Source organism: Pantherophis guttatus, chromosome 1 (assembly GCF_059756535.1).
Source record: "Pantherophis guttatus breed Tessera chromosome 1, ASM5975653v1, whole genome shotgun sequence".
Taxonomy (NCBI): domain Eukaryota; kingdom Metazoa; phylum Chordata; class Lepidosauria; order Squamata; family Colubridae; genus Pantherophis; species Pantherophis guttatus.
This window is the reverse complement of record NC_142063.1, coordinates 163,860,140-163,884,838: the sequence shown is the minus strand read 5'-3', so window position 1 is coordinate 163,884,838 and position 24,699 is coordinate 163,860,140. Positions and strand designations below refer to the sequence as shown.

The 24,699-nt window shown below is 40.7% G+C and overlaps 2 protein-coding genes across 2 annotated transcripts; one reads left to right on the top strand and one right to left on the bottom strand.

The window, feature by feature from the left end:
* Window positions 1–421: 421 nt before the first annotated feature.
* Window positions 422–11,722, bottom strand: NABP1 (nucleic acid binding protein 1). Its single transcript, XM_034429719.3, has 6 exons — window positions 10,981–11,722; window positions 10,396–10,534; window positions 6,593–6,664; window positions 4,577–4,652; window positions 4,276–4,345; window positions 422–3,141 (listed from the first exon to the last, which is right to left on the bottom strand). The coding sequence occupies exons 1-6, from the start codon at window positions 11,069–11,071 to the stop codon at window positions 2,948–2,950; spliced, it is 642 nt and encodes a 213-aa protein (XP_034285610.2). The 5' UTR covers window positions 11,072–11,722; the 3' UTR covers window positions 422–2,947.
* Window positions 11,723–11,964: 242 nt separating this feature from the next.
* Window positions 11,965–17,456, top strand: LOC117672752 (testis-specific serine/threonine-protein kinase 6-like). Its single transcript, XM_087882114.1, has one exon. The coding sequence runs from the start codon at window positions 16,388–16,390 to the stop codon at window positions 17,222–17,224; it is 837 nt and encodes a 278-aa protein (XP_087738240.1). The 5' UTR covers window positions 11,965–16,387; the 3' UTR covers window positions 17,225–17,456.
* Window positions 17,457–24,699: the final 7,243 nt, after the last annotated feature.

Sequence of the window (24,699 nt, the reverse complement as noted above, 5' to 3'; positions counted from 1 at the left end):
CCTGGAAACCAATAAATTATGCTCGATTCTCTAATTTCTCCCATACTGGAATGCAATTAGGATAGCCATCATATAGGGCTCATAAACTGCACAAGCCAAATGTTCAATTTACTGTATTTAACATGATGTGTTGTATCAGCCAATCTTGGTTAAGCCAAATGCACTAAGATTTGAGAACCAGCAGATAATCAGGATCAAATTAACCTTTTCTACTCACAGGGGCCAACACTAGTGGTCAAAGCTTTGTTTTGAAAGGGAGAATGCATGGTTGTATAGGAGCAGGAAGCTACTTTCCAATTAACACCTACACTTATGAACAACAACCTGTCAAATTTCTTCTTTTTTTGCAGCTATTGGAAGAACTGTTTTCCACAATACCTTCACTTATCAAAATATTAAGACATGACTGTACATGGTGTGAAAAGTTTGAAAATCTGCAGGTCTAGATTTTATTCAGGAAACATATCAGATTCTTAAGACATTGTGTCATGGACATTCCACCCCCATTTCAAGATGCAAGATCCAAAATTACATAAAATAGTATGTATGCTATGGCATTTCAAACAGGTCTATCATGTTTCATTCCAATCAGTTCATATACTACTGAAACTTTCAATAAGCATCTAATGTTATTTAACAGGACATTACCATTTTAGAAAAAACAATAGGAAGTGCTTAAAAATGCTTCCAAAATTTGTATATACCTACATCCTCTATATTTAGAAATTATATTTAAAGGTAAAGGTTCCCCTCGCACATATGTGCTAGTTGTTCCGACTCTAGTGGATGGTGCTCATCTCCATTTCTAAGCCGAAGAGCCAGCGCTGTCTGAAGACAATTCCGTGGTCATGTGGCCAGCATGACTAAACACTACAGGCGCATGGAACACTGTTACCTTCCCACCAAAGGTGGTCCCTATTTTTCTACTTGCATTTTTACATGCTTTCGAACTGCTAAGTTGGCAGAAGCTGGGACAAGTAACAGGAGCTCACTCCTTTATGTGGCGCTAGGGATTTGAACTGCTGACCTTTCTGATCGACAAGCTCAGCATCCTAGCCACTGCATCCCCTCAGAAATTATATTTACACCCATGTAAATCTGGACAAACAGAAGTCATTGTTTCAAACTGGTTTTTTTAAAAAAGTTAAAAAAAAAACCCAAAGTTTATTTTTTTCTTAAAATACAGTTAGTGCAAATCTAATTATAAAGACTTCATCCAAAAAGTAAAGGGGGGAGAAATCCAGTCGTCTTATAGCATTTCGATATATTCCAAATCACAATCATAATCTTAAGGAAGACCGGATAGTTTTATCGCTACCAGGAATAATTACAAAACAGGTTTTTTTAAACCGTAAAAGTTAGTACTAATGCGAGTGTTTTATTCTGCTTTCTCAAACTCAGCAACCTGAAAACTTCAATTGAGCCAGAGTCAAGATTCTTTTTCCAAAAAAAATCCCACCCCCACCAAAGTTAAGAACTGCAAAAGTATTGGGTTTAACACAGGGGTCTCCAACCCTGGCAACTTTTAAGCAAAGCTGGCTGGGGAATTCTGGGGGTTGAAGTCCACCAGGTTTAAAAGTTGCCAAGGTTGGAGACCCCTGGTTTAACAGGCACTTAAGAATTGAGGGTTCTCACAAAAAGGGAATGTTATCATTGATCACGTACACCTTTTCTTTGTAGCATTCCACTTCAGCTGCCAGGGGGAGATTTATGCTGCTTACTTAGGAGGCTCAAAATGTCTGAAGAATGCCCTTTTGTGAAAAGGATGAAAGCATCATGCTACTGTGACACCAGCCCTCTCCCTTTCATTATATGCTGCATCCTTCACAATTCACCTATAAAAAGGATGGAGCGCCTCAATTGCTTTAATTATTTACCCCTTGAGAACAGTCCTGCATAATTTGCAAGTCTGAGATTCAATATTCTCATGGTCCAGTAGAGGGGGGGAAAACAGTGCAAATGGAAAATTTTCATGTCTAGGATGCTCTTTGGCTGTGTACATGAAATCATTCTTCTCTTCCCTGCACGCAAACCATCTTGAAACCACTACTTGCCACTTGAGATCAGCAGGGCTCCTCTAAAGCAGCAATCTGCAGAATCAACTGGCAAAAGGTTTTTTTCCAGGAGATTCCACACCAGCTGGGAATATGGATACCAAGAAAAGCTCTAAAGGATAAAATAACCTACTTCAAGTATGAAAAAACTTCAGATCGCCAAGAAGGGCAATTAAAAAATAAGAGATGTATGTTTGAGAGATTTAAAAGTTTTGTGGCATTTCTGAAAGGCAGGATAACTGGTAAAAATCTGGGATTTCTATTTTATGTAAAAGTTGGATTCTTATCAGCGTACATTTTTTTGGACAAGACACAGGTGAATCTTGCCGTGAGATCAACCCCAATCAAATAACAAGTCAACCAGCTTGGACAGTTCATCTGCACTTATTGTTAGAAATTTTTAATTGAGAACTGGCTTGTTAGATGGAACTTCTTCCTACCCCTCCCCACCCCCACCCCACTTATCACAAGCTCCCACCAACTGGGATGTGTGTCAGTCCCAGGAGCAGAAAGGAAATAAGCAAACATCTTAAGGCTGCATCACACAAACTAAACCCAAAATAAAAAAAATACTTATCCAGCCAAAACTGGGCCACCTTTTGGAAAACAGCAACTAATATTTAACGAGGAAATCTATTTTCAAATAGGCTTCTATATTTCCACACATTTTCTTTCCAGGGTGACGACACATGATCAGTAGCTTCACTGAATTTTGAATCAGGGCAGGGCGAGAGGGGCAAGGGGGCAGAGAAGTGAGAAAGTCTCTCCCTCCAGACAATGGAAGGCCAAGAATCAGAAAGAATAAACGTTTTCACAGTAAACCATAAATAAAAGTGCAGCAAGTGTTCAAGTAGGCTAACGAGGCTATGTGGACAGGGTGGGGTTTGGTTTGGTCATCTTTTGGAGGCTCTGCGGGGGTCCCTCCCATTACTAATTGTGCTTTGTAAGGGACGAGCATTGTTAGACAGCACAGGCGCAAGAGGAGCGGGGGCCCGTCCGCCAGACCTCCCAGAACCTGCATAGGTGGGGGCATGATTATAAGCAGTGGACAATCCAGTCAGCTCTGGTCCAGTCGGCAAACCATTTCCTAAAAAAAAAAAAAAAAAGGAAACAATTTTTTAAAAACTGCCATCAAACTTTCTATTTTCTCAGGCCACATTTCTTTAGCAATGGAGACTGCCAATGCTCAAAAAGAGCCTGTTCTTAACTAGGGAGCATTTAGCATGGAGTTGCCAAGAGCTGGTGAAATCACCAGTGGAGACCACAAAGTCCCAAGAGATAGCTTGCCACACGATGGTAATCAATGCACCAGAAAAACAAGCGGTGTCTTAGTGACGTAGCAGGATCTTGGGAGAGTTCTGTATAGTGCAGGTAATTCCTTGCTAATCTATAAACAGGCACCAAAGCTAATTAAAAAAAGTTAACATATCACATCACCATCTAAGTCACTGTTTTCTAACCTCAGCAACTTTTAAGATGCAGGGACTTGAAGGCTGGGAAATTCTGAGAGTTGAAGTTCACACATCTTAAAAGTTGTTAACAAAACAACTTTTTGTTAAAAGTGATTAAAAGATTTTGGTGCAAAATCTTTACTGGGTGTTAATTTACTGGGAACAATTATCTTACAAAGATTATGTAGCAGATACTTTTTTATTGTGTCCAACTTTGGGTTCAATAAATTGGGTTATTGTGTCCTCTGATCAGGAACTTGAGGTTCTTCAAAATCAGTTTCCTGTATGTTCTCCCCAGTAAGTTGCCCTGATAAAATGATTGATGTATATGGGACTATACCAAAGGAATCAGATGCCTGGCCTGTCCATGGTTTATTTATTTGTGAAATGAAATTGTGGAATGGGAGATGTAAACTGACACATACTACCAAAACCTGACTGGACAAGGAGCAGTGAGTACTCCTCCAAAATTTGTCTAGCAAGGTTTTGGATTTATTATTTTAATTTATTTATTTAATTTCTATAGCCGCCCATCTCAGTCAATGACTTTAGGATCATTAGTGATGAGTCCAGGGCTAGGGAGGTGAAGTTGACTTGCTGTTTAAATTCTGTATCAAATTTGGCTTTAATTATTCTGGTTAATCTAGGAGCAAGCCAAAGTTAACTGTAGTTTCTTAGCGTTGCTTTTTAAAATCAACCACAATTTAAACGAAGGCGTCTTCCCAAATAGCCATTCCATGCTTTCTCCTACTTCCCATACACTTACTTACCAGTTGGCCCAAAAGTACAAGTACCCGAATTAGCTGACAGAATGGAATTATTAGCCTGCTCACCCTGTGCCTTGAAAAAGAAATGCAAAGGGGAAAAAAAGCATTAAGAAAACAAATGATTTTTTTCCTTGAAAAAGTTATTCCCCACCCCCACCTGCTCATTTAAAAGTCCGTTGTTCCCATAAAGATGCAAAAAACAATCCACTGCAGCAAAAGGTCATATTAGATAAGACCCAAGAAAAACCTAGCTTAAAGCTGCTGATGGCAGATCCCAGAATGGAGCTGCATGTGACAAACCTACCACTTTATTTGGCTGCCCAGGGTGATCTGAACTGGGTTCACTGAAGTTGGGCACTTCTGAATACACCATGCAGAACCTGTACAGAAAAACAAACTCATGAGAGAATGAAGTTTCTTGCCGCAACTATTTCTGCAACCTCTATCCAGTTTCCAGCAATAAATCCCAGAGGCTACCAGAAAGGGCTACAAGACCATCAATGAGAAATACAGTTCTCAAATGATGCCTTAGCGTATCCAAAGTTCAGGCCCTGAGAAAACTAAAGCCTATACAAACGATGGGACTGGCTTCCAAGGTTGCAATTCTAAGCTCCCTTTCCTTCTGCTGTAGATGCCTGTATTTAACATTCTAATCATTTCTGCAGGAGGATACACACCAGGGCTACAACCCTTTGTACGTTTCCCAGAGAGGAAGATCCACTGAATCATGAATGCCTCACTTGTATGAAAACATGCTTAGATCTGAGCCATACAGAGAAGACACAGTAAAGCTAGTGTGCAACAAGTTCCAAAGAGAAGTGTTTTAAGTTCAGTTAACATTCCGAATACCCACCCTATGCCATTTCCATTGCCACGCTTATTTTCTAACAAAATTATTCATCTTCACTTTTTTTCCTTTATGACAACATCCGTGGTGGCGCAGTGGTTAGAATGCAGTACTGCAAGCTACTTCTGCTGACTGCCGGCTGCCAGCAGTTCAATTCTGAATGGCTCAAGGCTGACTCAGCATTCCATCCTTACAAGATCGGTAAAATGAGGACCCAGACTGTTGGGAGCAATATGTTGACTCTGTAAACTGCTTAGAGTGTGCTGTAAAGCACTGTGAAGCAGTATATAAGTCACTTGCCTCCCCAAACTAAAATCAGATAGCCATCTTTTAGAAATGTATACTAATCTTCTCTAAATCCAGACACGCTTTGGATTTTTTTGCTTTAATTAAAAAAAAAATGGAAGCAGATATAATGGAAGGTAATGTACTGTGAATAATCAGAGGTCACATTGCATAAATTAGACTATGAGTATAATCACACAGAGGCCACTTAACATTCCAACTGTTAGAACTATGCCCTAAATATTCCTATCCAGTCTAGCCTGGTTCACAATGCATGATTATGACAGAATGACTGGAAGATGAATTATGGATCAATTATTTAAAAGTTTGAATAGGGTCACTACCACATTAATCCTCGTTTATTGAATATACACATCTAGCCCAATTCACAGAAAACAGAGAGCTGAATGGCAAGAATTCTTCCATTGCATCTGACACAATGCAAGGAGAAACAAACATTTTCAGTACATCTTCAATACAGAGTTAAACCTTTGATGATCATCTAATGCTCCCATCATCATTCATGTCAAGATGAACCAGCCCCTAAAGTAAAAAAGAAAAAATCTGAACGGGTCCAGTCCTTTGCTTTTTAAGTTTTATTACAGGTCTCAATGAACAGTCTACGCAAAGTTGATAAATGCTAGACAAGCCAACAGTCTGATTCAGGACACAGTAGATCTCGGAGACCTTAATTAGAACCTAAAAGATTCTGCTACATAGAGGGGGAAATTTACCTTTACACCCCTAGAGAGGCTGGCTCCTCCAGGACAGACTGGAGCTCAATACCAGAGTAGGATGTGGAAGCTCGCATTGCGGCTGCCTCTACCGTACCTGGCCTGTGAATAAATAGAGGACTTCAGATTTTTGTGCTGCAAGTCCTTGAAAGTGATAATGTCTTAACCTAACAAATGGCTAAACTTACCTGCTTACAACTACACTCAAAAGACAGAAATTATGCTGGGTGGAAAAGACTGATCAAGATGCCATTTCTTAGCTATTGAAGTTGAAGTTCCCAAGCTCTATATTTCCCCCATCCCACTTTCAGGCAGAATAAAACCAAATAATGTTGGATCAACACCACAGAGTAGTAGTAAATGGCAGAGAGACTTTTTCCCTTAAGGCCTGGATTTTGCCTTACCTATCAGGCTTCAAACAATGAACAGATTATTTGCAAAATGAGATACTCACTCCCCAATTTTTTGCAGGTCACCTCCCCTTCCGGTATAAAGCGTAAGGCATCCTTTCCACAGAGAGGCATACCTAAGCAAGGAAACACAAGCAGCATTATGGAATGGATGGAAATTAAACAAGGAGAGAAGCAATCTGGAATTAAAGGAGAAACTTCCTAACAATGAGGACAATTAACCAGTGGAACAGTTTGCCATCAGAAGTTGTGGGTTCTTCATCACTAGAGTTTTTTAAGTAGAGACTGGACAGCCACCTGTCTGAAATGGGTATAGGGTCTCCTGCTTGAGCAGGGGGTTGGACAAGAAGACCTCCAATGTCCCTTCCAGCTCTATTCTGATTGAACCATTAGACACGCTAGAAAAGAATGGGGTGACGGTATTAGGATAAAACATAAGCCATCACTCATCAAATGCCATCACATTTATGGTCAATACAATAAAAAATACACTTAAAGCACTGAAACATCAAACTTGGATTTGCCTTACATTAATTGCTGACTTCTATGCTTTGGTTGTAATTAAGAACCGATTGGATAACTTTATTTTATCAAGTTAAAGAATTAAATAACTAAAATTTGCATTCCACTTTATGCCTCCGGTTGGCCCCCGAGACTCATAGTTCAACAAAATAACTCTTTAGCAAGATTTCACTGAGGCTGAAAGGGGAGAAAGATACAGTCTGCTTATAAAAATTAATATTGCTTCTAAAACTTTTGCAATGACGGCCAAAGTGTTGAGTCTTCAAAGAAGTTATCCATCTCTTTGTGTGAGTCACATATGAATTCGGCTAAAATGCAAAAAGGAAAGCAACTCTAATATGGTATTTAGCCAAGTTGCCCTATGAAGGGCTTACAATTTAGCCTAAGGGTTAAATCTGGTTGCCCATTGATACATAAGCAAATCTTGCATTATTGTTCCCAAGTAAGCAGCCATGACTGTCTTTTAAGCCAAAGAATATGTTCCAGCCTCTGCCCAAGGTATGCTAAATGTGGAAATGAATGTAGGGTTATTCCATTTCATTGCAGTTGGAGGATTGTAAGGCCAATTATATTGGAAAGGATAGTCTTATGTCTTGAGCGGGACATTATGAATTTGATAGACAAAAAGATCCGAAGACAAATCTCCTCAGTTTAACTCCAAACTACTCATGCAATGAGTCTTACTAGTCAATAATTGTAGTCTAATATGCAATGAGAAAATGCCTCAGGAAAAATGTATTAGACCATTCTAATTGAATGAGCAGCCAGGGGCAAGTCTTAATAACAGAGCTAAGTGCTGAATTGGATTCAAGAGAGAAAAAAAATGATCCAGAACATGGGAGGGTGCCAATACAATGCCAATCAGCAATTCCTTAAAATCACTTCCTTTCCCCCAATTACACATGAATAACTGGGCAAAACTGACCAAAGGCTTTTGCAGAACAATGCTGCTACTGGCAACCAGAGTTGTTATTTATTCACTGACACATCACTGATTTTCTACTTTTTAAAAGCATTTCATCTACTCAAAACATGTCATCATCACAAATATTATGTAAGAAGAGTCATCCTATTGTGTCCATAAATTCTTCTCAGGAAATTCATAGCTGATGCAATTTGACCAGGATATATGTTGTTGTGTGTTTTTAATTTCTAACATAAAAAAATAAAGACAAGTTCAAGCAACTAATTATAAAAAGTAACTGGAATGTGATGAAATATAGCTTAAGTCCTTGTTTTTTATATTAACTGGCAAATAATTCAACAAGGCCATCCCTGACACCTGTTAGTTTCCTTTGGACTGAATTTGATGCAAAAAAATGCAGAATACCCATAATAAACTAAAATGCTTTACTGCTAACTATTAATTCTGTCTCTCTCCGTTTTAAAATAAGCCCGCTTTCTTAGTAATACTTGGAGGCTCTCTGACAGGAAAGGCAGAAATAGCCAGCTGCAACAGGAAAGATGTTACAAATCACATTACACCTGATCTCAATCCATTACTCTATCTTATTTCAAAGGAGGGTACTATATCTAAGCATTCAGAGCCATTTACAGTTCGTGTAAAGACACCAAAGCACTAAAAAATTTCACCTTACAGGACCCTGTTTTGCTGAAGACACGGGAGGGAGGAGGCCTTGAATTTTTAACTCCATAAGAAACCCTACTTTGGGCCAGCTCAGATACTGAAAAATGAGGTGTAAATTTAAAAAACAGCAGTGAGATCCACAATCTACAAGTGGGAGGTGGGGGGGGTGTCAGAGAAGTACCATCAAGCAGGATATTTTGTCCATAAACTGCTTCCAGGGGTTGGTCTTTACTGGGAAGTCATGCAAATAAAATGAATTATCACGGTCTATTTTAAAAAAGCTCCGGAAGTTGGACAAGGTGTTCAAAGTTTTAGCTATGAAGCTAAGCACCACCGAATACTTTCTTATCTCCCTGCCTCTGCAGAAAACTGCTTCAGTTATGGGGAAGTCAAAAATTATCTTCCACCTAAACTACTCTATCTAGAGAAGATATGACTGCAGAGAGCAGTTCTGATCTGTCCTCCTGCTCATAGTTATGACAGTCTTTTAAAGAAGTGAAATCTCCCTTAGATCAAGCTTGACTCTTGTTGATTTTATGACATGCCATGTTGTTTCCTTGGCAACAATACCGAAGTTGTTTCCATTGCTTTCTTCCCGTAAGATAAATAAATATAAATATGGTTCCTTAGTTTCTGGCTCGAAGATTTCCTAGCAGCCTCCCATGCAAATGCTAATCTGGTCTGACCATAGAGGTTTTTTCCCAGCTTAGATAAAATCAGTTAAGTTCTGCTATCTGGATATCTCCTTATTTCACAAGTCTTGGGCATTTCCCAAGTCTGAGTTCTACCACTGCAATGTTCAACTTGGCTCTTGAAGAGGAAGGACAGAAGGGGAGTGAATAGCTTTTGCTTCTCCATTATAGAAAACCTCTTAAGTCAACACACTTCTACAAAACAGGCCCAGGGACAATCACGAAAACTGGGCAGGTCACCAGTTCTCTTAAGCCCCCCCCCCCTTTCCAACCCTTCCATCAAAGTGTCACCACCTGCAGCCAACTGGATCAGTGGCTATGTTGGTTGGAAAACTGGGAGTCAGAAGGTTGGGGAAGGCCGCTTTAAAGTCAGTCAAGGCCAGCATGTGGTAAAGAAAGGCTCCACTGCTATACATGAAGCCAAAGACAACCCTTTTGTTTATATCTGGGCCAGTTCCAATCATATACAAAGCACTGTGTATGACAGAGGGGGAGGGTAGACTAGTGGAAAGAGTGAACCCCTTCCTGTGCCAGCCGTTTACCCTCAGGAGCCAATCTCTCGATCTAGTTCATGGGAGTAAGCACTGAGAGGACAGGTGTTTTTCCAAGAGACAAAGTGGCACAGGGGCCCCCTTTCCACTTGCCAATCTTGGCCTCTCCTCCTGTTAAAAGGATCAAGCATTAGGGGACTGGAACAATCTTGAAGAAGTGTTATCAGTCAACAGGCATTGTGGGTTAGATGTGGCAAAGGGATGAGCCAGCCCAACAATTCTTCCTATGTACAGTATATTGATTGAAGCAAACCCAGTTTAGAGAAAGCACAACCAATTTCTGTTCCCACTTTAACGGGAGACTTGCAAGAAAAGAATTCCTGTTCCCATTGCCCTCTTTTTCCAAAAGAAATGGAAGTCACAGATGCTTCAGTGCGGGTTTTACCTAGTCCATGTTTGGGAACACTGCCTTCCAAGTAGCAGACAAGCTGCTTCAAGAGCAAACATGCCAGGCTGAGCTCAGCCTGACATCATCCTTATTTTGCATTACGTACCCTTTGGTCAACCGAATAATATCACCTGGCTGGATGAGGCTGCCAAGCTCATCCCACACAGAGATGGTGATGCTTCCTGTCTTGTCAGCTACTTTGCACGCCCTGACCTCATGTCCGTCTTTGGTTTTGGTAACACGCCCTGCCAAGAAACAGCAAAAAGAGAGAGAGAGAGAAAGCAAGCAAATGAGACATATGCAGAAAGAATGACCCAATAAATACAAGCTGTCACCATAATTTATTCTCCTGTAAATGTGATTAGGAAGTTATTACGGCGTTTAAAAGCTTTGGAAACGACGGCAGAAAAATACTATAATAAAAAATTAGAAGATAACTAAAAATCTGGAATGAGTCTATTTAAAAATAGGACTTTTTTTTTAAAGGGTGGAGCACACCACCCGTGGGACTGCACTGCCAACTCTTTCCCTGAAAAGTGACCACGTGTCCCAAACTCAAAAACACACACACATACACACAAGTAGCTTCTGAGCTAGAAAGAGGGAGAAGGAAAGATAGGAAGGGGAGGCGGGGAGGAGAGATTGAGGGAGGAAAACAATGAATGCGATGGTTCCAAGGGACCTCACTTACCTATCTCCAGTACAATAAAGACGACATTTACATTTTTCAGTCCGGGCTTTATATCTTTTATGAAGAGGTATGTTTCGTTTGCCATGCTCATGCTACTTGCTCAGGAGGAAGACACGGGCGTTGCGGGGATAGAATGAGCAGGACAAACCATTCCTTCCCAGCGGAGCACTGGGTACCAGAGGGCAGCCGGGGATCAGGATGTGAGTTTGACCAGCTTTTCAAAACAAATTTTTTTTAGCAATTATATGTACAGCTGGAGGTGGCAAGGGGAGAAGGCGCTTTTTTTTTTAGGAGACAAGAAGGCACACACACAGAAACCCTTTCCTGTAGCTCAAACTGGTTGAACTCTCAATCGAGGGGTGGAGGGGGGGGGACCCCTGATCGCAGATAAATCTAAAGCCGGGTTGGGGTTAGGAGCCTGAGCTCTCTGATTATACAGGCAACAGAGTTTGGCCGGCTTCAGCTGCGATTCCCGCCCCTGCCGGTGGAAGGGAAAACCCAGTCCAGCATTCTTCTCTCCTGCCTGCTTCTTACAGCGCGCTTAGCTCCACCGAAAAACGAGGGAGAAAAGAAAGCGGGGCGCTTTCTCTTGTTCCTTGTTATTTTATAACCACTGAGGTGCTTTGCTGCGCCTTCTTCTCCCCACCACCTAGTGAGCACACCAACCCCAGGAAAGTAAGCGCAGTAACTTCACTCCCCCCCAGCCAACTCCTTTCGCAAACGCTCCCCCTCTATGGAAGGCAAGCATGTGCCGCATCGCGCTTTTATAGCCGAGCGGGCTGATCCATTTGCTCCTCGTGAGGGGAAGATAGAAAAAAGCGTGAAGGACGGCACAAGGAAAACAGAGAAGGGAAGCACCGACTGCCGGACAAACGGGCAGCTGCGGGGGTCTGATCAACCACGCGTCGTATGTTATCCGCGTTGTTAACCAACCGGCGCTGGAGATATAAAAAAGCAGGACGGGGCCCACCCAAGCGAAATGGTACCGTCCGATGGACGCGGAATGGAACTGAATGTGACAAAGTGCCTCGTGAAAGGAGCCGATTGGTCGGAGGAGATTCTTTTGTCCTCTGACCTAGAATATTTACTCCGGCTCGTTGCCGTCCACACCTTCTTTTCCTTCGGCTCCTTTCAAGGGGCGAGTCGAAGCTTGCTTCACCCGAAGACAATGCTCTGCTCTCATCGGGAGCTTCCCGGAATGGCGGTCTCTGGCTTTTCACATGCCGCTGATTCCTTCACTGACTTAGCCCTTTTCGAAAGGAGGCTGCCGGCCAACCTGTACACGCCGGGATTAGCCCCCCTGTTTGTCGTGTACAGTAAATCGTGTTTTCCCCAAAAGCTTAAATAACGTTTGAAACGGAGCAGAGTAAGCAGCAAAATCCATTTGTCCCGGATCTAGGAAACCTTGAACGCTGGAGATAATAACCGAGAATCTTAAAAGGGACTGTAATTGGCCGTGGCGTCTTAACGCTTGAAAACCACTTTTTTTTCAGGCGGAGAAAATATTTGAAAGCCAAACCCACGCGTTATTTTCCAGATCAATGATCCCCGACCTGATTGATGGGCTTGTTTCTCGGTAGCTGTGGGTAAATGGTGTACAATTTAGATCAGCGGATCCCTTCTTGAAAAAAAAGGCGTATGTGGTGTACAGTCGAGCGTACCATTATTCAGTTTATTAAGTGCCTCATAAAATAACATTTATCCAGGCTTAACAGCTGGAGAAATTACAGTTGCGGGTATCAGAGTTTATTGAATGTGTACCTTATAAAAGACTTAAGGATAGTTAAAGTGAAGTATATTCAGATAGAATTTATCTGAAACCAAACACTGTATTTCCTGTGATTCCTCCCCCCCCCCCATCGCTTTTCTTTCTGCATGCAATTTTGAGCATGTATTAAATCTTGGCTATCGGCAGAAATGTCTGGAAAGAACCTTACATAGTTCACTGAGAAGTCATTGTTGTATAGATACCACTTCCCTGATAAGCCCGATTGGACTCAATGCAATTTTTTTCTACAGAACTGAATAGAGAATTCCAGTTAATGCTGACAGAACAAACAACTATCTTGCTATTATACTCTATAGTTCATACAATTTGAACTAAGTTTCCCTTTTCTTTAGAACAAAATGTTTTAGATTTAGATTTCAACAAACAACAGAATGAAGCTTGAATTGATAGAAAATACAGTCGCCTCTTTATTTTGCATGATTTTATTTTGCCTCAGCAGGATGAATTGCATCCAAGAATACTGTAAAAAAAACTACCTAATCTAGGATTGCCACACCCAAAAAGGACAGCTTGGAGGTGATAAAGAAGCAGGTACTCCTTCAGCAGGTATTTGCTATAGGATCAAGGCCAAAAGGCAGAAAATTCCTTTGTTCAGTCCTCTCAAAATAACGCAACACACAGCCATTAATGTCCAAACTGGTGGCAACAAAAGTGAGTACACCCATAAGTGATAATGTGCAATGGGGGCCAAGTAGCTGTTTTCCCTCCCTGGTGTCATGTGACTCGTTAGTGGTACAAGGTCTCCGGTGTGAGGGGGGAGCAGGTGTGTTAAATTTGGTGTTATCGCGCGCTCTCATACTGGTCAGTGGAAGTTCAGCATGGCACCTCATGGCAATGAACTCTGATAATCTGAAAAAACGAATTGTTGTTCTACATAAAGATGGCGTAGCCCCTAGGCTATAAGAAGATTGTCAAGACCCTGAAACTGAGCTGCAGCACAGTGGCCAAGACCATACAGCGGTTTAATAGCAGGTTCCACTCAGAACAGACCTCGCCATGGTCCACCAAAGAAGTTGAGTGCCCATGCTCAGCATCATATCCAGAGGTTGGCTCTGACGTATGAGTGCTGCCAGCATTGCTGCAGAGGTTGAAGGGGTGGGGGCTCAGCCTGTCAGTGCTCAGACCGTATGCCGCACGCTGCATCAAATTAGTTTGCAGGGCTGTCGTCCCAGAAGGAAGCCTCTTCTAAAAATGATGCACAAGAAAGCCCGCAAATGGTTTACTGCAGACAAGTAGACTAAGGACATGGATTTCTGTGGTCCTGTGGTCCAATGAGACCAAAATAAACTTATTTGGTTCAGATGGTGTCAAATGTGTGGCAGCAACCAGGTAAGGAGTACAAAGACAAGTATGTCTTGCCTACAGTCAAGCATGGTGGTGGGAATGTCATGGTCTGGGGTTGCATGAGTGCTACCAGCATTGGGGAGCTACAGTTCATTGAGGAAACCATGAATGCCAGCATGTACTCTGACATACTGAAGCAGAGCATGATCCCCTCCCTTTGGAGACTGGGCCGCAGAGCAGTATTCCAACATGATAATGACCCCAAACACGCCTCCAAAACTACCATTGCCTTACTAAAGAAGCTGAGGGTAAAGGTGATGGACTGGCCAAGCATGCCTCCAGACCTAAACCCTATTGAACATCTGTGGGGCATCCTGAAACAGAAGGTGGAGATGTGCAAGGTCTCTAACATCCACCAGCTCCGCGATGTCATTATGGAGGAGTGGAAGAGGACTCCACTGGCAACCTGTGAAGCTCTGGTGAACTCTATGCCCAAGAGGGTTAAGACATTGCTGGAAAATAATGGTGGCCATACAAAATATTGACACTTTGGAACCCATTTGGACATTATCACTTAGGGGTGTACTCACTTTTGTTGCCACCAGTTTAGACATTAATGGCTGTGTGTTGCGTTATTTTGAGGGGACAGCACATTTACCAGGGTGGATTTGATTTAAATCACGATTTAAATCATGATTTAAATCACTAGTAAAAAGGCTTGATTTAAATCAACTCAATTTAAATCATAATTTTTAAAGAGCGACTGTCATCTCTGCTACTCCTTTGACCTACTGTTGACTCACCGATAGTCCCAGTGTTGCAGAATATACAGCCTCATGCTACATAACTAAGCTCCATTTCATGCTGAATAAACTAAATTATTTATGTATCTTAAATAGAAAACTAGCTTACGATAGATTTTTACCGCAAAAGTTTTTTATTAAAATAAATTCGAGAAAAATCAAAAAAATCCGATTTAAATAAAAAAATCCGATTTAAATCAAAAAAATCTGATTTTTTTAAAAAAATCATTGATTTTTATCCACCCTGACATTTACACTGTTATACAAGCTGTATACTCACTACCTTACATTGTAGCCAAGTGTCATTTCTTTAGCGTTGTCAGATGAAAAGATATACTTAAATATTTACAAAATATGAAGGGGTGTACTCACTTCTGTGATATACTGTAGTTGTATATGTATATACATAAATTGAAACCATTATGGATAAGGGTCAGGGTCAGATTGGATGTAACGTAGGGATGACAACTTGCAATGAACATGTCCCATTGTTTTCTTGGTATCCACTTGTATATTTGTATTAGTTTTATATTTTGATATGGTCAAAAGACTAAATAAAGTTTCTATTCTATCTGAATGAGCTGAAGACTTTACTTTTATCTTAAGTAGTTTGACCTTAAAACTCCTTGAAGAGCTATTCTAAACTTGTTTAATTAAGGCTATTATTTTAACTGACATTTTTTAACTGACCTGTTTTTTTATCATATATTAGAATACTGGTCGGATTACAGGTCATTTTTCTTTCTTTCAAGTTGATCCATTTATATAACTGAGACATTTAAAACTCTTTAGATCAAATTTGTCAAACTCTTCCACAGTGATCTGCAAGGATTTGATGGGATTCCATCATAAAGGATTTTTTTCTCCACCCAGACATCACTGATCTATCACTAAAGCTTTGCCTCTTGATCAGGGGTTCTGGGACATTTTTTTTAAATAGAACAGAACGATTGGGTTCCATATCATCAAGTTTGAAATTCTTGATTACTTGGCACATTTTGATCTTTTAAACCTTTGGGGATTTTTTTTTTTAAAAAGAAAGCTTACTGTAGAATTAATTTCTAAAAGAAAGTACTAAATTCCTGAGAGATGAGAAGAGAGTGACAAAACTTCAAAGATTACAAAAATCCAGCACAGATAATCAAATTGTGTGTGGGCTGTAACATTTTAGTAGAGAAAATGCTATTCTTAAAAACATAAGACATGATTTGTCCACACAGAAAACAAATATAATGACAGAAAAGAATTAGAGTGGTAATAAGAACCAAATCCTCTTCTGGGATTTCCTGAGTATATCTAAAATAAACTTCTCTGGACCTAAAGGGACCAACTGACACTTCTGATTATGCTTTGCAGACATAACCCATGACACCCCTTGCACTTCATAATACATGTTTTGAGTAGTGATGACTTCGAAGCCCAAGCCTCAAAGGGCATATGGGGAGTAAAAGTCTAGAGATACCAATCACAATGGGTTAAAGCACTGAGTCCCAGAAAGAAAACTAAAGACTTTCAGCCTATCTAGGTCATCATGTCAAGGGCTTCCAAAGGAGACAAACTTTTGAGTGACTTGGGTTACAAGCTGGGCCAAACCTTGGGAGAAGGAAGCTATTCCAAGGTAAGAGTGGCCACCTCAGCCAAATATAAAGGGCCACTAGCAATCAAAATGGTGGACCGACGTCGAGCACCCCGGGATTTTGTGGAAAAGTTTCTACCACGGGAACTCTCCATTTTGCGCGGGATCCGGCACCCACACATTGTAAGAGTGTATGAATTCATTGAAGTTTGCAACGGGACTCTCTACATCGTGATGGAAGCTGCATCCACAGACTTGCTACAAATGGTACAACAAGCAGGGAAATTACCCTGTGCTCCTGAAGCGCGAGACATCTTTGCCCAAGTTGTGGGTGCTGTGCGCTACCTCCATGACAGGCATTTGGTACACCGGGATCTGAAGTGTGAGAATGTGTTGCTTACTTCAGACGGCCGTCGAGCAAAATTGACTGACTTTGGTTTTGGCAAGGAATCGCGTGGATACCCTGAATTGAGTACTACCTACTGTGGATCAGCTGCGTACGCATCCCCAGAAGTGCTGATGGGTATTCCCTATGATCCAAAAAAGTACGATATATGGAGCTTGGGTGTAATGCTCTATGTGATGATTACTGGCTGCATGCCCTTCGATGACACTCACATTCATAGCATGCCCTGCCGCCAGAAGAAAGGAGTCATGTTCCCTGAAGATCTGCCTTGTCTGTCTGAGCCCTGCAAAGCTCTCATTAGGCAGCTGCTCCAGTTCACTCCGGAATCCCGACCCGGTGTGGGACTCGTATCCAAGAACAGCTGGCTCAAAGGGGGGGAAGCTTAAATTGGGTGTCCTTCCCTACCTTGCCAATTGTGCGAGCCAGTTTTATCTACTGCAGGCAACTGTTTCAAGAGGAATCATGGGGAGAAAAAAATGGAACTACGTCACTGTGGAAAAAGATTTCTGGGAAATTGACTAGGGGAAGTAAGAGGGCAAATTGCTTTAGAGGGGAAAAAAAACCAATTCAAATATAAGTTCCTCTGAAATTAAAGGGACTTACTTCCTAACTAATGTATTCCTGACTGCATGCAGTGAGATCTTTTAAACTCTCTTTTATACATTAGCTCTCATTCTGTATTTGTCTGTATTTCTCTCATAGTTTCTGAAATGGAAAGCATGTTTCCTAAGCCTAATTCAAATTTGGGGTATGTGTTTTGTGGGGTAAGAAGGAAAGTGTTGCCCAGGCAAATTATTCTACCCATACATACCCCAAATATTTCACAGAATTATGATTTTCTATCTAGGATTATGTGGGATGCCAGACAGTAAAACTAACAAAAAAGTGTCAAAATGTGTTGTGGCCCATCAGCAGCCTGTGCAGTTAGTAGCTGATTCCAACAGCGAGAAGGCTGGTGTGGTGCTGCGCCAGCAGCCTGTGCAGCTGGCGCTCGAGTCAGACAATGAGGAGGCTGGAGAAGATGTGGTGCCAGAGGCAGGGATTCAGCCAGGGCCTTCAGAAGCTCTCATAAGTGAAGAGGAAAAAGAGGAGGAGCCTCTTCTCGATGCACGAGCGCGCAGAGCTGTTAAAAGGCAGGAGTGGCTCCTCAGGAGGAGGTCTCCTCGAGAGTAAGGCTTGGGGCTAATTGGCCACTCCCTTAGCCTATTTAAGGAAGGACGACCACAGTAAGATTACAGTTATCTGAAATACTGTGCCTCAGAATTGAGTTATTATTCTTTGGATTCTTGTCGGCTGTTAATGAAGTTAAATTAACAGCCCTTGTTCAGAAAAGACTGATTTAAACTGCACTTGTGTTCGAACAACTACTAAGAAAGCTCATTAGTAGTCCTTAATTAGTAAACTAAGATTTGTACGGACTTTGTGTGTGCTGCGTTCTTTGGGGTCCGTAGCTGGGGCAGAACAAAATGACACCCTCACCGTAAAATAGCTTAATATTTTTAAATTGTAATCAGTGTAATTGGGAGAATAATCAGGTGTAACAGCAAAATTATTAGAAGAATCAGACTCTAAAAAAAAATTAGAGTTGCACATAATCTCGCATTTTCTGATTTGTGTTATCCTAGGCAGAAATTTAGTGTACTTCCACTACCAGATTTTTTTTCCCTATGGAATCAGAAGTTTACAAGTACGAACCTCTGATTCAGTGGTGAAATCCAAATTTTTTTACTACCAGTTCTGTTGGCGTGGTGTGGCTTGGTGGGTGTGGCTGGGGAAGGATACTGCAAAATCCCCATTCCCTCCCCACTCCTGGGAGAAGGATATTGCAAAATCTCCATTCCCACCCCACTCGGGTCAGCCAGAGGTGGTATTTGCCGATTCTCTGAATTACTCAAAATTTCCGCTACCGGTTCTCCGAACTGCTCAAAATTTCTGCTACCGGTTCCCCAGAACCTGCTGGATTTCACCCCTGCTCTGATCTGATCATCCCAGAAATACAATATTGGATTAAAATCAAACTCTTTATGTGATGTTAAAGTTTATGGAACTAAACATTCTAAAATCAAACATATTACTTGTGCCTTATATTTGCTTAAAAAGTAAAAAGAAATGTGTTATATCATTCTTCTGTCTTCTCAACATTTAGAGGTATGAAAAGAAGGCTAAACAGAAAATGCCCGAGGTCAGTTTTAGTATCAAGGCTTCCGTTTTACATGCTGTACAGTAGAATGCAGCTGATATTAAGAGAATTCCAAAGATTCACCATAACAAGCCAAAGAGATCTGACTTCCCAACCTCACGTTTCATTTATTTAAAATACAGATAGTCTTTGACTTACAACCATTCATTTAGTGATTGTTCGAAGTTACAACGGCGCTGAAAAAGGGACTTATGACAATTTTTCTCACTTACAACCGTTGCAGCATCCTCATGATCACAAGATTACAATTTGGATGCTTGGCAACTGACCTCTATGATGGTTGCAGTGTCTCAGGGTCATGCAATCCCCTTTTATGAACTTCTGACAAGCAAAGTCAAAGGGGAAGCCAGATTCACTCACCATGTTACTAATTTAACAACTGCATTGATTCACTTAGCAACTGTGGCAAAAAAGGTGGTAAAATGGGGCAAAAACTCACTTCACAACTGTCTTGGTTAGCAACAAAACATTTGGGTTCAATTATGATTATAAGAAGGGACGTGGTGGCTAAGACGCTGAGCTTGTCAATCAAAAGGTCAGCAGTTCAGCAGTTCGAATCCCTAGTGCCACGTAATGGGGTGAGCTCCTGTTACTTGTCCCAGCTTCTGCCAACGTAGCAGTTGGAAAGCACGTAAAAAATGCAAGTAGAAAAATAGGGACCACCTTTGGTGGGCAGGTAACAGTGTTCCGTGTGCCTTTGGCGTTTAGTCATGCTGGCCACATGACCACGGAGACGTCTTCGGACAGCGCTGGCTCTTCAGCTTTGAAACTGAGATGAGCACCACTCCTTAAGAGTCGGGAATAACTAGCACATATGTGCGAGGGGAACATTTACCTTTATCTTTACCTTATGGTTATAAGTCGAGGACTATCTGTGCTTGTTCGCTACATTTCAAAGTGCTTAAATTTCTGAAGGTAACACAGCATCTTTTCCAATTAACACCAAAGAGTATTAAAAATTAACGATGCAAAGATGAGTGGAGAAATCATAAAATCAATCATATTATGTCTACCACCATATTCTAAACACAAGACAGCTAAAAAGAAATATAAATGCAACTATTATTTCAGTGAATGTAGTCTGAAATAAAAACCCTTTTAATGTCTTAATTTAAACAAAACAAAACACAAGGATTAAGCTGAATGACTTTTCCAAGGACAGAGGTACTAAATGTGGAACCCCAATGAAAGGACTATGTTGTTGCTGCTTTTTGTGCATTCAAGTATCAGCTTACCCTGTTTCCCCAAAAATAAGACATCCCCTGATAATTAGCAATCGGGCTTTTGAGCGCATGGCAATAAGGCCAAGCGCTTATTTCACGGTTCAAAAAAATATAAGACAGGGTCTTATTTTCAAGGAAACACAGTAGTTTCTGGAGTATAAAGAGAACTTTGCCCTGTTTATGCTTTTTTACGGCGTTATTCTCAAATAGCTTAAAGATCAGTATCAATGTTTTGAATTGCACTTAGAAGCAAACAGCAGCCACCAGAGCTGATGGGAGAAATTGGTTTAATAAAATCAATTGATTTGCTGCATTATTTGTGCACTAGTCTCCTCGAAAGCCACCTCATGTGGAATATGTCACGAAGTTTAGCCTGGATATGGGCTAAGTGGAGATGAGTTACTATAGCAAGTTCTACCGCATCCGGATGGGAGTCACAGTTAACGAATCATTCTGTGCTGATAAAAGGTACTCATTATAACCAATTATGGCTGTCTAATTGTATAATAAAATCATCCCAATTAAATCTGGGAAACTGCAAAGATTTCATGCAAACAGAAGTTATAAAATGAATTCTAGTGGCATCCATTAACCCAAGATGCTTCAGATTGACGCTATGCTCAAGAATCAATGGGATTGTATTCCCCGCCCCCCATCCATTTCAGTGGTGGGTTGCCCCCAGTTCGGACCAGTTCGCAAGAACCAGAAGTAAAACCGGCGGGAGGCTCCACCCACTGACCCGGACGTCATCATAGGTTATCTGCATGCGGGCGCGATGCAAACCAGTAGTAAAGGTAAGTAGAACCCACCCCTGGTCCATTTCCAAAATTAAGTGTTGATAAGGGGCCAAAAGTCAGACAAGTCAATCTAGATAATGCATTGCCTCCAGAATTAGGGTAATGGGACATTGGATACTAGGGAGTAATTGTCAAGATCCAAAAGTTTGTATTCCCCGCCCCCATTAAAATTTCATTGCTAGCTTTTTTAGGGCAGCAGGAACACTATCTCCCATCAAGAAGTATGCATCATTTGAGAACCATGGGGTAGATTTTACTATCAGAAGAAGCAAGAGAACAGGGTAGCGCCTCAATCTTCAAGCAATTTATCTACATTCTCATGGTTGCACAATCTGAACAGTAACTAGACAAATAAGGCCATGGAGGTGCAAAGAAAATAAGGCCATGGAGGTGCAAAGAAAAGGCCATACTGGCAATACACCTCTCCCATTTTTTAAAAAAGTTGCCTATTTTATTTACAGTCTGTAATGTACATGTCTGGGCAACTCCCTGAAATTTTCTTGGCAAGATTTCAGGAGTAGTCTGCCATTGCCTGCTTCTTAAGGCTGAGAGAAAGTGACTGGCCCAAAGTCACCCAGCTGGCTTTATGCCTATGAAAAGACTAGAACTCATGTTTTTCCAGTTTCTTGCTTAGTACATTAAGCACTGTGCCAAGCTGACACTCCTTTATATTCATAATTCTAAGTTAATGTGTGACATTATTTTCTTTGTTAAGAATAAAAGAAGCAACGGGAGTTGTTTAATGCAGTCTTATTGGTTCTTTTTGCCTAAATTTGTAATGGACATCTTGAAATATATATGTCGTTTTATATACAAATGTGCAACAATTTTTCTAATTTCCATATAACTTCTTGCTTAGGGAGAGAACACGAAGTCTTACTTCATCATACCACATCCTGTTTTAAAGTCACATGCCCTAGTTCAATTTAATACCTAGTGTCACTAATTATAGATGTTGGTCATTTTAAAAAAATTATTGAGGATTTCATCAGACGAGTTACTCCAAAAGTTTTTGATTAATGATTAACAAACTGATTAACAGTTTGAGTATTGTGCCATTTAGAATAATATATTAATAAGACTGACAATTACACATGAGAAAACATTACACGTGACCCTTCAAAAGGGTGTAGTAGCAAATATAAATAAAAGAATACAATTGTTAACTAGCAGCTCAATCAGTAGTAATCTTCTATACATTCTGTTAAATGATAGACCACGTGATTGATTTTAATTCTATGACTTTCATTATGAACCTTCTTAACATTCTAATTATGTAAAATAAAAGACCCAAGGCAATATATCACACACGGTTAATTCAAGGGTTTCTAATTTAAGCTTGCTTTATAAAACACGTTTCCACTTAGAAAAGTACCCAGTTAAACCATTACAGGAGGTCCTCACTTAATGACCACTCATTCAAAACTTGCTCGAATTTACAACAGCACTGAACAAGTGGTTCTTCTGATTGGTCCTTGAAGTTCCAGCTGTTGCAGTGCCCCCGTGTTCACATGATCACAATCAAGGAGCTTGGCAACCGGCCCAGATTTCCGACTATCTGGCATTCCATAATCACTGATGCAATTTAACAAGAGAAATCAGTGGAGAAGCTGGAGGAAAATCGAAAGTCACAATCATGTGATCTCCTTTCTTAACAACCCACACAGTCCTTGTTTAACGATGGTGTAGGTATAAGATGGCTTCCATATCATTTTGTCAGAGTTACTGCTGCCATTCTAGAAAAACAGATTAGTAAAGCATTTAAGGATGGTGATACATTTTGTTTCCACTGCAAAATCTCCCACATCTCCCACTGTTGCCAAAACAAATTATCTTCTGTGCTTTAAGCTAGTCAAATATGAAAGAAACAAAAACATAAAAATAAACCCAGAGCTAAGTTTCTAAAAAAAAAAAAAGTTTTCTTTAGAAATGAAAAATACAGGATGTAATAGAAATACCCAGAGTTCTATAACTCTAAACACTGCTGCACTAAACCAGAATTGGATGAAAATAAACAGCTTATATACAAGATTAGGCAGTTTGATTTTAACTGATTAGGTTTGGTCAAACTAGGATTCTTTTCTAGACCACATTGTCTCCTATCTTCTTACTTACTGTGGCAGGGGTGGGCAATTAATTTTCCTAAGGGGCCACATGAGAAACTTGGAGGGTCTCCACCCTCTCAACTCTCACTCCCCACCACTGCCTTGCTGCCATCCAGCCCTCAGCTGCTGCCACCTTGCCATCCCCCCTGCTGCCACTCTACCTTTCCACCACGACCCTGCCACCCCCCCCCCCACCACCACCAATGCTCCTCTCCCTGCTGCCAATGCTGCCAACTCTGTGGACCAGACAGGGACAGCTGAAGGGTCAGAGGTGGCCCATGGTCCATAAAATGCCCAGATACTGTACGTACTATAGCATAGCAACAGGAAGGAAGAGTTTTGCCAGAGGCTCAATAATACCCATATCTTCACAAGTAATTGTCTCCAAAGCAGTATCTAGCAAGAATCAAGAGGAATACATGACCAACAAGATCAGCCCAAGACATTTTGTTACATTTAGAAATTGAGATGTTGCCTTCCCTCTTTCAATTGCGAAGGCCTAGCCCTAGATCAATGCTGAATGCTATTTCAGCACTTGTAATTGGATAAGATCTTCATGCCATTCTCTTGCCTTCCAGGGTTTCAGCATCTCCCCAGTATCTATTTATATGAGACAACTGTGGTTCCATTATGGGAAAAGACAGCATATCATGCCACTCTTAAAGGTATAGAAAAAGGAGAAGGAGAAGAGGAAGAAAAAGAAGAAGAATGAACCACAACAGAAGGTGTGCTAAAAGAAATACATTTGAGTATTTTTACCATAAATATTTACATCTTTCTGTGGAATGGACATACATTGGGCCTATTTTGAGCCAGTAAAACCATGGGACGTTTATAAAAATGACTGGGCCTCAAACATGGCCAGTTCCAAATTAATCTCTTTGGATATTCATCTAAACAGGTAGTCTGATAATTTCCAGAAATGGTAATTAAGCCCCGGGCTGTTCACAGTGATAAAAGGAAGGCAAACAGAGTGACTTAACAGGCTTACCTTCTTCTGTATTATATGAAGGGTTGCCATGACAGCACCCTACACCTAAGTGCTTATTAGTCTCAGCAAGCCATTTCCCATTTGAGTCAGATTGCACAATTCTAGGCAGGAATTGCTAAGCCATCTTTGTGAAACAAAATATTTTAGCAGACAATTGTGGCAATTAGCATCTGCCAGAGAGAGCTGAAAGACTATTTTAGGGCCAGAATACAGATTTAACGTTTACAATTTATCACGGCTCTAGTTATAACAGAAGTAGCTATTCTGTCAAATGCAGAGTAATTCTAATTCTAAATGCAGTTTAATTTAGGGAGGCAAAATCTTTCTTCTTTTTTTATTCCTATGGGAACCCCAGAAGACTAAGACAAGAATAGAATAAATATTCCTTTTAACCTTCTATTTACAGTAGCTTTGTTTTGTATTTTTGCACAAAACAAAAATAGCTTCAGAAATACAAGTTGAAGGAAAAATGAAACTAAAGTCAAAAGGAGCACAGAAAATTGCAGAAGAGATACTACAAGAATTTGAAGGAGCCTTTAAAAAAA

Coding starts and splice junctions, on each gene's coding strand:
- NABP1 (XM_034429719.3), bottom strand. CDS start 11,071: ATGAGCATGGCAAACGAAACATACCTCTTCATAAAAGATATAAAGCCC. Junction 4,653..6,592: donor GACCTGCAAAAAATTGGGGA/GTGAGTATCTCA, acceptor TTTTCTGTACAG/GTTCTGCATGGTGTATTCAG. Junction 3,142..4,275: donor TTGTACTTTTGGGCCAACTG/GTAAGTAAGTGT, acceptor TTTTTTTTTTAG/GAAATGGTTTGCCGACTGGA.
- LOC117672752 (XM_087882114.1), top strand. CDS start 16,388: ATGTCAAGGGCTTCCAAAGGAGACAAACTTTTGAGTGACTTGGGTTAC.